At 40.0% G+C, this 15,000-nt stretch overlaps 1 protein-coding gene across 2 annotated transcripts in view; it reads right to left on the minus strand.

Moving 5' to 3' along the window:
- The window catches only part of yeats2 (YEATS domain containing 2), a 39,484-nt gene that overhangs the window by 14,027 nt on the left and 10,457 nt on the right, over nucleotides 1–15,000 (minus strand). The window contains exons 13-19 of one of the 2 annotated variants that reach the window (XM_058418095.1): nucleotides 14,633–14,727; nucleotides 9,133–9,315; nucleotides 8,220–8,475; nucleotides 6,962–7,123; nucleotides 6,316–6,434; nucleotides 3,973–4,116; nucleotides 1,773–1,940 (exon numbers count right to left, since the gene is read on the minus strand). In XM_058418095.1, coding sequence (XP_058274078.1) covers nucleotides 1,773–1,940; nucleotides 3,973–4,116; nucleotides 6,316–6,434; nucleotides 6,962–7,123; nucleotides 8,220–8,475; nucleotides 9,133–9,315; nucleotides 14,633–14,727 — 1,127 coding nt within the window. The remainder of the gene's footprint in view (nucleotides 1–1,772; nucleotides 1,941–3,972; nucleotides 4,117–6,315; nucleotides 6,435–6,961; nucleotides 7,124–8,219; nucleotides 8,476–9,132; nucleotides 9,316–14,632; nucleotides 14,728–15,000) is intronic. The other variant, XM_058418096.1, reaches the window with a different exon arrangement.

The raw sequence follows: 15,000 nt of genomic DNA on the forward strand, positions 1-15,000 counted from the left end.
TGTGTTTGTTACATCCTATATGACTCCCCTTACTCCCAACATTAGTACAATACAAATTCATGGAATCCTAGCAACTTCCCTCAGACTGAAGAAGCTGCTTGGATGAGTAGTAAAACATGATTCAACTTCCAGATAACTGCACCTGGATGACTGAAAATCTTCACAGACATATTTTATAAGTGCCAAAAATAAACAGCAAAAGCACATTCTAGTGCCTCCTCTTTTTCTACAACCACCGTTAACTTAAACTGAAGGGTCCTGTGTTCTGAACACTACTAATATATACATGCAAAACACACATTAAACACACATCCAATCCATGAACATACACTACTCACAAAAAGTTAAGGATATTCGGCTTTCGGGTGAAATTTCAGGATGCACCTAAATTGCACTATAACCTTTACAGGTGAACTTAATTTGACCTTCTCTACACTTTTGAATGCACATGTCCAACTGTTCAGTGTTTCAGTACATTTTGAATAACTTGCTGTTCTCTAACAAGGTGCTTAACGGCAAAATTCACAACTGGTGTTTGATCCATGAATCGACTAATACATTTTCTGGTTCAATTAGAATTGGTATTTAAACTGTCCTCTTCATCATGCTGTTCACATTTTGACATCATGAGACCAAGACGACACCTAACAATTGATCAACAGTACCTCGCCATTGCGAGGCTTCAAACAGGATGTTCTCAGAGGGAAGTGGCCACTGAGCTTAGAGTGTCACAGAGTGTCATCAGCAGGTTGTGACAGAGATACAGAGAGACTGGAAGAGTCACAGAAAGGCATAGAAGTGGACTTCCTTTGGCCACATCTCATGTTGATGACCGCTTCATTGTGAACAGTGCCCTGCGGAACACCGGATGATGAATGCCACTCAACTCCAGGCACATTTTATGGAGGTGAGAGGCACCCAAGTGTCACGTAAACGGTTTCGAATGGTCTGACATCAGTGTGGTCTGCGTGCTAGACGACCTGCAAGGGTACCTGACCACACCACCAGGCATCTTGCATACGTTGGACGAGGGACCAGTGGGCCTCAGTGCTGTTCTCTGATGAAAGTCGATGTTGGAGTCGTCAAGGAGAGCGCTATGCATCAGCCACTGTTGTGGTGGTGTTACAGTCTGGGCAGGTGTGTCTACTCAATACAGAACTGCCCTACATCTTGTGAATGGTACAGTGACAAGCCAATACTACCTGAATAACATCATTAATTCAGTCATTGTGCACCTGCATGAACAACACAGGCCTAATTTCATCTTCATGGACGACAATGCTCCAGCTCATTGAGGTCGCATCATTAGGGAACGGCTGCTGGAGGCTGGGGTACCAGACCTCACTTTCTCCAGACCTGAATGCCATAGAAAACCTAGGGGATCAGCTGAGTCGCCATGTAGAGGCTTGTAACCCTGCACACCAGAACCATGACCTGAGGGCCACCCTTCAAGAAGAGTGAAATCCCATGCCTCAACAGACAATAAGTCGTCTCGTCAACAGCATGAGACGTCGTTGTCAAGCTGTAATTGATGGTCAAGGGCACATGAGAAATTATTGAGACATTGATATTTTTTGTTGTGGTGTACCCCCCACTGTTGTTGGCTTTTGTTTCAATAAATTGTTTGAGATGAGGAAATCACCATTGCATGCTTCTACTTAAATGCCCTACTTTCATGATATAATCACTGTAGCGTGAACTTTTTACATTTTCCATAAATTTCACCCACAAGCCAAATATCCTTAACTTTTTGTGAGTAGTGTATATTTCACCTGCTGTGAACTGGAGGTAGCAGCAGGTGAACTTGAAGTAGTGGCTGTGATGAGCCCCCCAGTCATCCTCAAAGTGGTACTGCCTGGTTTGGACAGGTGTGCAGCAGTCACCGTCTTCACCGATCCATCAGACAGCTTTACCTGAGAGCCCTGGGAGCCACCAACCACCTGTCAATCAGACCACACACCATGACACCTCAGACAGTTTCAATGGAGCTTCAACCAATAAAAACGTGCTGAAAATGAACTTGGTTCTTGTGCGTCTGTTTTGGAATTTTAAAGTTTAATGGGGGGGGGTGACGCTTGGGTGATGTTAAAGTTAGTCTGAAATGACAGTTGAGGCAGCAAATAGTCATAACTTGTGTGTCTATGTTCTACCTCACTAATTGCTAGAATATATATATATTTAATATTGACTGTGTATGGTTTTGACCTCTTGCTGAATTTGTCACAGGGGCTGTGAGAATTTCAGTCATTAGAAAAGAAAAGCAGCTAAAGTTCTAATCATCCTATATAAAGCTCCATAAAAATCACCTTCCAACCCTTGCTTCATTGCTGTCACAATTGATCGCACTTTCCTTTGGGTCATGTATGCAAATTTTTCCCAGATCATCATTTAGACATTCTGAAAAAATACAACTGCTTTAAATACAGCCAACACGCCGCTCTCTGCGCCTCCACAGCCATAATGATTAGCACGTGGGCAACCAATAGCACTTTCTGGCAGAAACAGATCTGCTTGACAAATTTCTACCAGCGTCTCATTTACACTCCCTGCCAGGCTGAATAGAAACAAAAGAGAATAAAGTATTTCAGAGACTTTGTAATATGAAATGAAGGCATTTGATCAGGATTTTCTTTCTTCTTCCCACTTTGTGTATTTCTTGTCAGGGTCTCTCTGACACTCATGTTTAGATGTTCAACTCACTGTGAGACTATCATCTAACATGTTTACATGTTTCAATGAGCAAGGAATAAAAAAATAAAAAAAATAAATCTGTTATTCTGTGGAGAAGAGCATGTTCGCTTTTCTGTAACAATGTCAGTTCAGTGGTTTCTGCAATATAAGGTAATGACTAATGACTTAATGAAAGAACAAAATCAAGACTCCGAGCTCTGAGAATGAGCTTGGGAAGCACACCGTAGGAGAAAGAAGGGGAGAGGAATGAGAGGACGAGAAAGCAAGATCAATAAGCTGATTCAACTGACAGAAGTGTCAGGGAAAATAAGAAAACAGGCAAATAGAATGTGGGAGTTTATACACCACTACAGCCTGATACCTCCACTGTACTTCCCTATACTATGCAACAAACATTATAAATGTCCATTATGAATAACTTGCTAGCCAGGCTTCTGCAAACACTTCCTGCCAACAATAAAACTTTCAGATTTTATTACCAGTGTAACCAGTCTAACACCAAAGGGACAGGGGAAATATCTCAAATATGTATTGCAAGTAAACAATGCTAGAACAAAAGGTATCTGATCACAATGTATTTGGTTTTATGGTCATTGTTTTTAAATATGGTAAATACTTTGTCACTAACAAGTGTGTGGAACAGCACTCATCAGACAGGAAATGAAAAGGTTTGCATGTTAACCAACTCAATTCTGTATGAACTGAGTCATTCTCAATGACTGTAAAATGTTTTAAACGATGTTGCAAGCTCACTTATTAGTCTTTTCACTCAAGCTACCAGCTAATCTGGGGGTAAAATTGGCAAAGAAATGTTTAACTCTCGCCAACAATTATGAGAAATATATAATATTCTGGCACAGTTATACAAAACCAAATAAATCTGTTTCATTTTTTAAGATTAATGCAGTCTACAATGTGATTTTTAAAGAGTACCTTACATTACCTAACATTCATCAACTCAGTAACAATATCATTATCAGCTTAATTGTAGTTTATGTATTTTTGCCCACCACTACAAATACCATATTAAATGTTTAACACTACTTTCACCAATGGGCTGCTTATTACAGAATAACTGAAAAAATAGGCATAGACTGGTTTCTATTTCTACCAAATTTCCTAATGATCTAAACATGAAGAATATCACATGGTTAGATCTCTGCTTCTATCAATATTTGACCCGCCTTCCACTCATATGTGTATTTTTCATTCTGCTTCCTGGACAGGGAAAAAACACTCCCAATATCTCTTTTATAATAATGATTGGTTCATGAGACATACCTGAGCCAAGATGGCCGCCTTCTGTCCTGCTGTAACACGAATGGCCTGCTGTGTAACGGAGGTGGGACTAGATGCGGCATGACCTGTGGAACTGGCTGTGCTCTGTTTCCCGGAACCCCCTGGTTGACTTACTAGAAATGTGCCCTGGGAAGATCAATAACAAAAGGACTCAGTAGAGTATACACATACAGTTAATGTTATCTGCCATTTGGTTGTGTCTGTGTATTTGTGTGTATAAGAGAGGGAATGTTACATGAGAAAAGTTAGCGTTACATGAGAAATCATTTAACTTGTCCACCAATTTCTGATCAGGTGGGCATGTATACGAAATATTTAGACACGCAACCAAACCATAAACAATACCAACAAAAAAACAATAGTTTCTTTAACTTTATCTGATATGAAGTATGCGCTGCAAATGCGAGAATTTCTGGCGATAGTTTCTGTTCAGTCCGCTCGTTTTTCGTCATCTTTTTTTTCTTTGTCTGGCAGTGGCAGCAGGTATGTGACAAAACTTCAAATAGGCGCCTGTACTCTGTCGATTCAGGCGACCAACACCACAATCTTTGTTTTGCTGCCAGCTAGCGCTCTGACATAATTGTGATGTCGGCACAAAACGGGTCTATAGAATTATATACAACACACTCACCAGCCACTTTATTAGGAATAACTGTATACATGATCATTCTTGTAATTTTCCGATCAATCGTGTGGCAGCACCACAATGCTTAAAATCATGTAGATCAACACGTTCAGTTAAGGTCAAAAACCAGAATGGCATGGTTTGCTGGTGCCAAATGGCCTGATTTGGGTGTCACAGAAACTGCTGATCTTCTAATATTTTCACACACAACAGTTTCTATAGGTTATATAGAATGGTGTGAGAAACAAGAACACATCCAGTGAGGAGCAGTTTTGTGGGCGGAAACTGTTGGTTGATTTGAATGGCCAAAAGGATAATGGCCAGACTGGTGGCAACTTTGTGACAGACGGGCTACAACAGCAGAAGGCTACACCTGATTCCACTTTGGGCAGCCAAGAACAGGAATCTGAGCCTACAGTGGACACCGGCTCTTCTAAACTACACAGTTAAAGATATTAAACTGTTGTCTGGTTTGATAAACCTTACGCTCTTCTGCTGCGGCATGCAGATTGTAGGGTCAGAATTTGGTGTCAGTGTCATAAATCTATGGACCCAACCTGTCTGTCAGCAGTTTAGGCTGGTAGAGGTATGTGGAGAATGTTTTCTAGGCAAACACTGGGCTACTTGATATTAATCAAGCATTGTCTGAATGAGACTTTTTATCCGTGTATTGTTGATGGCGGGTATCTATTTATGGACACGTGGTTCCTAACACCTTGAGGAATCTATGCAGCTTTTCTAAAGAAAGGCTGAGAGAAAAGTGTGGTCCCCCCCAGTATTACTATGGTGTTCCTAATAAGGTGGCCAGTGAGTGTGAATCATTACATTAGTACTGGTATTGATATCCATTATTCAGAACATTTAAATCAAGCAAAAATTAAGATAAAGCATAGAAATTCAGGTGCACATATAGTTCTCTGTCTAAGCTCAAATTTTAGTGTGACTGAGAAAGGCAACAGCTTCATTGTTGTGCCAAAAGATTTCATACATAAATTTAAATGCTAATGCAAACGTGCCACAGTATACGTAACCTCAAAATAATTCCATTCAATTGTTTTTTTTTTTTTTTGTTTTTTTTAAATGGCCACCGTCACAAAGCAGCTTCACAGAAACATATACGCTTAGCATATATGGGGCGTATACGAAAAATACACTTTTTTTACAAGTTGACAATGATCGTGCTAGACATAAAGGAATACAAAAGTGACTGCCAAGGAGCACTGCTCTCCACAGCAGCCATTAGAGAAGTCAGGAAGATCTTACATGACAAATAATGAGACAGCACTGCCGAGCTACACTCTGCTGCACTGGTGTCAAGCTTAATACAAACCAGCAAGAACTGCTGAAACGCAAAGTTATGCAAAGTCTGCGAGAGACAGGGCTGAACCTGTTTGATGGCAAAGGTGTATAATAGATTGTATGTAATAATGCCCGTGTAGCACTCAGGAGACCAAAAAGTGACTGCAATAATGCTAAATAATAATAACGGCTTAATATTTTTAGTATGAAATTAACACACATAACCCTTAATCATAGATCATTTAAACAGAACTAGAAACAAGGGACATTTAAGAGGCATTTATGCAAAAGTTTAATGAAACATGTTATGTGCGTTTCATAAAAGTAGATCATGTTGCAAATATAAATATTATGAACACTAGACTAGAATTTAAAATGTGCAGTGTGGATGTGAGAGTCACCTGTGGGGTCTGTTTCAGTATGTATGAGGTGCAGGACAGGCTGGTGGGCAGGCTGCTTGATCCAGAGCTGCTGCCGGATGACTGAGCAGAACCAGATGAAGAACTCTGAGACTGGTGCCCTAGAGAGAAGAAAAAATACTGAGTGCTGGTTCTATGATTTCACCACAGAACCACAAGCTTAACAGGAATTACCAGCCAAAAGGTCAAGTCAAGCTCTAATAATCACTCACACTAAGCTCTAACAATCTCACAATTCATTATCAGGGTTTTCCACTAAAATTAAATGATGCTGACTGCTGGGGAAGAGGACCTAGAAAGTGACCCACACTTCTTCTTCTGTTAAGTATACTGTATAGAGGACCAGAAAATGGGTCAAATACACCAATTATACAACATAAGTGTTTAAACCGTTCAATTTTCACTTTTCTCCACTAAAATTTTCAGTTAATTTTATCCAATTTCCCCCAAAATGAAAGAGAGTGAGGGTAGACTTTACTCAATCACAATCTCTGTTGCTCTCTTTTGAATTCCTAATATTCTGGGTTAATAAAGCAGTGAATAAATGAATAGTCTGAATAAATACAGAGCCAACAGGATTAGTGTTAGAAAGAATATGGCACTGAAGTGTATGTGTGTGTACACGGACCTGCGCTATTTGAGGCTCTCAGGATGGCTCCCTGTGGGATGAGCAAGAGTTTGCCCTTGCCTGATGGGTTTTTGCTGTTCGTGGTCAGGTACAGCTTGGTGCCTGGAGGCAGGTTGGCCAAATTAGCCAAGTTATTCACCGGTAACTGTAGCGTTGCCATTACTGAGGAGAAAGCAGACAACACAATTGCAAGAAAAGAAGTTTGTGATAACAGAATGCATTATTATTCATTCATTGTCAGTAAGCAGTGGAAAGGATCACAGAGAATCTGGAGCCTATCCCAGCACACATGCATTAAACCCTCAATGGGACCCTAGTTCATCTTGCAGCACCATACAGACACAACACACTAATTCACACCTAGGGTTATCCAGCAATCCACCAACTGACATTGAAGACAATCAGAGAACCTAGAGGAAACCCTAACAGGAATGAAGAGAACCACGTACAGAAATTTCACACAGACAGTAATCTAAGCACACATTCAAACCATAGACCTGAGAGTAGTAAGGTGGCAACACTGCACCATTCTGTCAACCTTAATATTATACATAAATATCTAATATTACAAACATAACGCCAGATCCAGTGAGGAAGAGGATAATTTTGTAGCTAAACAAGTAGTATACAACAGAGATTTTGGGCTTTTTCCTCACACCAACATATATTCATTTACTCAAACAAATACACCCCTTTCCTTGTCCTAGAAACATTTATCCAATGTAATCCAATTTCCATCTGACATTACACAGAGAATGAGCAATATTACAGTGTGATAGTGTTTCTCCTAATCAACACTCCTCTCACTGGTCCCACATTTTTCATTCCCTTATTTCTTAGCTTTTTCACATCCCTTAGTCTTTTTCTCTCCTCTCTCGCTCACATATTCACACTTTGTCTGTTCCCAAAATACAGAGCGTGTCTGTCTCTCTATATATACACACACACACACACAACTTTCATAAATATGACAAGAAGAGCTGTTTACATCATCTCTCAGCATCTCTACATCTAATCTACTCTTTTAATTGAAACTATAAAGGATTGAATGAATGAAATAGTTTGAATGGTTGTCTTCGACAGATTTTGATAAGCCATTTCCTTTCAATTTGTGCTAATATTCAGCAGTTATGTGATTTAAATTAAAGTTCTGAAAATTAACTGTATATTTTATTGCCCTACAGTATCACACTGATGTGTGTGAGTGACATGACTGTACATTGCTTTAAAGAGACATAAAAGACTTTTGAACACTGACCTCCACCCTTGCCACTGCCTCCTGATCCTCCTGTCGATTTGGCACCAGAGTGCACCTGCTGTACACACACCCCACTGCTGGTACCTGTTCCGCCCCCACTGACAATTGCTTTAGCCACACCCTGCGCCACCACCTGCTTCTGCCCCATTACCTTGGAGACAGCAGGGCTTGACTTTGCAACCAGGATTTGCCCGCTGCTAATGGCCACCTGCTTTACTGCAGACTGCAGGGCAGAGCCAACAGGAATCCCCACCATCTACAAAGAGAGGACAGAGAAAAAAGAAAAAGAAGAAAACAGTCAAAAAAAGTACACTGGTGCACAGTCAACTGTTCCCACAAAGTTGGGAGCATGAAATTGTCCAAAATGTCTTTTTGCATTAAGAGTTCCTTTCACTGGAATGAAGGTGCCAAGCCCAACCCCTGAATTCAATGATTTGAAGGGGTGTCCCAAAAGTTTTGGCAATATAATGTACAACACATATGATTGCAGATTGTTACTTGGCACATAACCATCAAAGATAATAGATGAAAACCAGTATACTGCCTGGTGCATTGGTAATTCTCTCCAGTGTACAGAACAAATCATTTTTAATACAAATTTGTGGGTAGTTTGAGGGCAGAAGGCTCAAACTGACAAATAATGGCTGGCTACAATAACAACAGATTCATATAAAACAAACTGTATCTCTCAATCATTTGGGCAAATGTGAAGCCCTTGCCTTCTAAAGACCACAAAGATATCAATCCACGATTGATGGAGTTTTGAAATCTTCCTTAAAATGTGAATTTTTTAAGGTAAAAAAAAAAAATGAAGCAAGTTTAGGTAGAATCCAAGTCATCTGCACTAATAATCAACACTTATTCAACGAATATATGATGTATGAAGAGTATGGAAAACTGCCTAAACGGTCACCTTGGTAGGTGTGGCTCCACCTCCTGACCCCACCCCACTTTTCTGGGGTGACACAGCAATCATGTGTCCTCCTTTCATAGTCACATACTGCTGCTGCTGCTGCTGCGCTGGTGCTGTGGATCCAGGCTGCTGCTGTGAAGTGGTCGATGTAGTCACTTCTCCTGGCTCCTGCTTAATGATCACCTACAACACAATGAATATCAGTGTGATGTGATTACAGTCAAACTGTGCATTAGAGGAAAAACTCAATACTTAGTTGGAAGCTTGATCTTATTCATTTTCAGCAGCATGAGACAAGATCCTGCTACAATGCAGTGCATCAACCTTCACATAACAATATGTAAGAACTTTAACTATGATATGGTAATTACTGCTTCAATTAACGTCGGCATTATTTCATAAACAAACAAGATTGTAACATAAAACACTGCTCAAATGATCCCATCTTACTGAGCGACAGAACTGTCACAGTAAATTAGGCTTTCGATTCTTATTCTGATTCAATTGAATTTATTTGTATAGCGCTTTAACCAATGGACATTGCCTCAAAGCAGCTTTACTGAAGTTTAGAAACAGAGAATGGAAAAAAAAAAATAAAGCTTAAAATTACTATTTTGTACTTAATGAGCAACCCTGTGGTGACGGTGGCAAGCAAAAACTCTCTGTGATGATATGAGGAAGAAACCTTGAGAGGAAGCAGACTCAGATGGGAACCCATCCTCATTTGGGTGACACTGGACAGTAAATAATGTAAATGTAAATTGCTTCTACAAGAGCAATCAATGGCTCATGAGGAACTGTTAGGTCAGTGTAGTTTCTGAGTTCATTACAGACACTAATTACTTGCTTTCACAAGCTGATAGATGCAACGGCAGATCTGTGACGGCGTGACAGTCTCCAAGAGGTTCTGTCCATAGCTAAATGCAGTCATTGCTACACGGCTCTGTCCATGGCTAAATGCAGTGACCAATTATGTATGAATAGGTAGCTTTGAGGAAAAAAAAAATACACTTTGGAAGTTCAGCCTTATGAAAGGTGAGGGTGACATTTACTTAAACGCTGGCCAAAATTAAGACCCAATTTTCATAGAAATCTGCTGAAATAAATAAAGACACTGGGAGATCATAGAATATTTATAGAATTTATATTGCGTATTGAGTGCCACAAGATCGGCACTAACCCAAATAAAAAAAAAAAAAACAATCCAAACACAGATTAAGATTTTCTGTGGCTTTAAAGGCTTAAGTGAGTGATGCTAGTGAAAGATAGAATATTTAAAAACTCAAAATACAGAAACAAACTCAGCTCCTCAGTTCAGTGCTCTGTCCAAAAATACACACATGCTGTGTAGGCTAGAAATGCAATCTGACTGAAAGGCAAGAAGAGTCCTGGCTGGTTGGATGTTGCCTGGAGTCTTTTTTCTAAGCAGATATGTACTGACAGCTGACAATATACAGAGAAATATAAAAAAAGAGTGGCTTAAAAAAATCCCTGAATCCATCTTTAACATTTGCAGCTCATTGCACTGGCATAAGCACATCATACACTCTTATCTAGAAATTCTACAAATATACTTAATGGACACAAAAATAAGCTGGAGGTCTTTAGAAGTGCAGTATCAAGTATGTCTGGAAAATACTGCAGTCTTCTGCAGAGAGCACAGAGAGAACATCAGGCCACATATAGTCCAATTTACAGAACTAACAGACTCTCTAATGCACTCTCTCCATCCCTCCCTCACCCTTACACACACACACACACACACACACACACACACACACAGCTGCTACAGGCGGCTCACTGCTTAACCTGGTGAGATCTATTAATATCTTTGTGCGTGAAAATAGCCTGTGGCACCAGGGGACAGAAAACACTGCAACACCCTCTGAGCCTGTCCCAGATAGAGTAAGAAGATTCATTAATCTACACTAACCATCACTGCACTAAAGCGCAAAGCCAGAAGGCTGTGGTGGATTGACGGCCTAAGGAAAAAATGGAAAGAGCTGGAAAAGGACAGAATGAGGAACGAAGAGACAAGGGATAAAGGAATTAGAGAAACTCAAGTCAAACTCAATGCTGACACCATTGCAGGGATGCCTCAACCACCACCAAGTCAGGTCCTTCTTGTTACCATTTTGTAGAGCAGAACTACGGTTAAAATGGGAAATACGCTCTTGAAGTATTATTATAGAACACACCGACAGGCACATCAACACACACCATTAAGGTCATCAGTACTACGTCAACACTGACTGAATCACTTACTCCTACTCTGATATTGAGCAGGTGTCACACAAGCTGTCGCTGCATCGGAGCACAGGCGCCAACATTCACTAACTACATTTGGATCAACAGAGCTGCACAATCTGTAAGAAAATGCATTCACAAATAAATGCTGTGGCACAAGACAACTTGGTTCAACCAAGTCTGAAACATCCGACACCAAAGCTTCTAACCTGAGCTGAGGTGGATGTAATAAAGTCAGTAAGCAGTGCTTTAATTTCTTGAGGGTGGCTGGGGATGGATTTCATTTAGCCAATTATCGACTGTTGTTCTGTCAGTGGGATACGATTTAATAACAATTTATTAACATACATACATGTCAGTTAATTAATGTTGCTGGAAGCTGTCTATTTTTGTAAAAATCAGAGATGGTACAGTCTTTATGATGTACACATAGTGGTCACCCTAAGGGCAGGTTAATGCCTACTACTACACACACCCGATATAAATACAATGACCTTTATTATGGGTGTGTGTTTATAGGGCTTATGGTTGGCTCAAGCACTGACAGACCACAAGATCATAACATGCATGTTGGTTTCACCTGTGCTAAGAAAAACTTGCTTGAAACCTCAAATACTGAAAGTTTTGGCCTGGTTTTTATGTAAACTTGGCCAAAACTTTATTTGGCACTACACAAAGAATCTTTAACAAAGAATATTTCTGAGAATAAAATCTCTTTACTCACTTTGTATTTTAAGAATCGAATCGAGAGCATGCTGAGCAAACAAAATAATCCAATCATATACTGCTGCCACCGCTGACTGTGAAACACTAAGGGTCAGTGAATATGAAAAATCAGCAGCAGAAAATTGGAACTGTAGACCATGCAAAAAAAAATAATAGGAGCTGGCCAAGAACTAAACTTGGGGGAACACCATATGAGAAGAGGGACCTTCGAATTACAATACAAAAATACAATAACTGCCGTCTGTCACAGGTAGACCCGAACATAAACAGGACGGTCAGTGCAGTGCAGGAATATGATGCAACACTTAATGAAAGTTAGCGTCCAGAAGAACATGTATGTTCTGAAACTCTACAGACAGATTGTGTTCTTTGAGTAGAGCTACTAGCGAACACTGGAGCAGCTTCCCCAGGCCAGGCAGGTCAGAAACAGGTTTGCAATTACTAAGCTCCTCTTGGTCAAGCCCTGGCTTTTTAAGAATTGGAGTGATTGTAGCCAGTTTTATAGGAATAGAAGAAAGAGCCGATTTAACTTAAGGAGTAGGTGCAGTGGCAAGCGTGATCATAAGTTGTGCATGTTCTCTGCTCTTAAATCTGCAAGAAGATATTTTCTATTTTGTCATTTTTAAAAGTCAGAAATTTACAGAAGAGCTCAAACAAGTCAAACTGTTTAATGATCATCTTTGCAGGCAAACGCATGCATGGTAAGGCCTGTCATATTACTAAGGTGTTCTATTTGGTGTCCAATAACTTTCATACTGCAGACTCAGGAGGAAGGTGCAGATCGTGTGAATGTCACAGTTCTCATACCGGGAGGAGCAAGTTAATTCAGGGCAGCAGTGAGAAATGGCTTCTCTCGGTTTTGGAGTTTTAGAGATTGGAACCGGCTCAAGCATGCTCATTAAGGCATTTCATTGTCTGAAAGTGATATTAGGGTGTGTTGAACATCTTAAATCTTATGTTCAGAGCTAGCAAACTCCATGCCACACAGGTCAAGAGGTAAAGCACCTAGTGTGCACAAAGTAGTTAGCTGAAACAACATGACTGCTAAATGTCCTCAGAGCAGCACATCAGGAAAGAAAGAACAGAGAGGGGAGTAACTCAGTGTTCAGTGATAAAAACAGGCGACACAATAGGGGAAGCTAAAAGAAAACATCCCGCAGGGATTATGGTCCAGTGATTTTCAGAGCAAGATTCTGACATTATTTTATAACCTTATAACTAGACTGAAAGTCCACCAGCACAAGAAACGGCATGTGGTTTACACTGTACTTTGACGCTCAGTTCAGAGCATTAGACTGTTGCCAATTTCACATATAATTGTGTCTAATAAAGTGGCCATAGTTATAATGTGCTGTGCCCAATACACTCGTACCTGTGAGGTACATGCTACCAAGTCAGTATCCGTGCTAGTGGTGCTGGTCCCATTTCACTAAGAGACAACAGAAGAATGTGTCTGACAAATTGTGCATAACACCAGATGGGTTACAGTAATTTCACTCCCTCGATGCACAGTGGTAGGTTTGCCTAACAAAATGTCCAATGAGTGAAGCTCCAGGGAAGGTCTACCTAATAAACTGACAACAGAGTGCATGCTGAGCAGATTATAAAGCTATACACACAAACAGTGCAGACGGAGACAGAGTACTGGACAACTATGGACGCAGTCAACTAAAATATCAAACACAGAACAATTTATCCTCCTTAAAATGTCAGAAACAGGCATTCAGACAGCATTCTACTAACCACAGCATCACCGTCCTTACAGCTGGTGACATGTTTTTTCTGTCATGCATCTTAGCAGATTTTTCAGACTATTATGAGGAAGTAGAACACTAAGTAGGATTATTCTTAGCATATTGCAGCACACTCTCCCCTCCCATTTCCACACTGTGTGCTTGCAGTATGCTCCAATTGGGATTTAGTGTCACACACCTATGCATCTTCTCTTTCTGTCATTATGTGGACCGGCCAACGATGCTAACAATAAAATTCCAGCGGGCAGAGAGAAAATCCGGAGAGAAAACCAGACTGTTGCTGTACCAAATATAAGTTAGAAAAAAAAAGGGGTGCTGCACTGCTACAAATGAAATTTTTTTGTAGACTTGAGCACCACTATACAGGCTTTAACTCCAAAAAGGTCGTAAAATTATTTTAGTACTGAGAAGGAAACTTGTCAACCCACATAGAAAAACAAAATATTCAAGTTATTTGCTGAATGAAATTAAATAGTGACTTACAGCGTGATCCACCCTGTGCTGTCAGTCAATAACATAAATGCAAAATAGTTTATGAATTAAATGTGATGTCTACATAACAATTTGCAGGTTTTTTTTTTAGTTGTGCAAGAGATCACAGAATCCAGGTGACTTGCTTTCAACTGGATCACATGGGCCATGGCTTGTAAATTCATAGGACAAAGTTGACCGAGTTTCCAAGTTGAATGAAAATAACAAAATACAATTGCAGAATTACATTTTTATCTCTCTTTCTTATAATCCCTGCTTTAAAATTCACACACCCCCCTTACCTTGACTCCAGACGAGAGGAAGCTGCCCGAGTGGACTTTCGGAGCCGGTGAGCGCGCACCCTGTGCAGTGCCACTCTGTTTGGCGGATGGACTTCCTAAAAAACAAACAAAATAAAAATAAAAATAAAATAACACACACAAAAAAAATGTCCCACAGTTTCAAAATGTCTGCCATCATACATGCATTACATGTGAATGAGGCTGAATAGGCAGAAAAAAAATTTCACAATTTAATCACAAGTATGACTGATAAAAACAAATTTAAGGCAAATGTTTAATGTATAAAATTATATAGATATAAGCCAGTAACTCTGGCATTGTTAACATCAACTATCCAAATGGGGAAAATGGGACCGTGAAATGACCGA

Source organism: Hemibagrus wyckioides, linkage group LG20, assembly GCF_019097595.1.
Source record: "Hemibagrus wyckioides isolate EC202008001 linkage group LG20, SWU_Hwy_1.0, whole genome shotgun sequence".
In the NCBI taxonomy this organism is placed as follows: Eukaryota; Metazoa; Chordata; class Actinopteri; order Siluriformes; family Bagridae; genus Hemibagrus; species Hemibagrus wyckioides.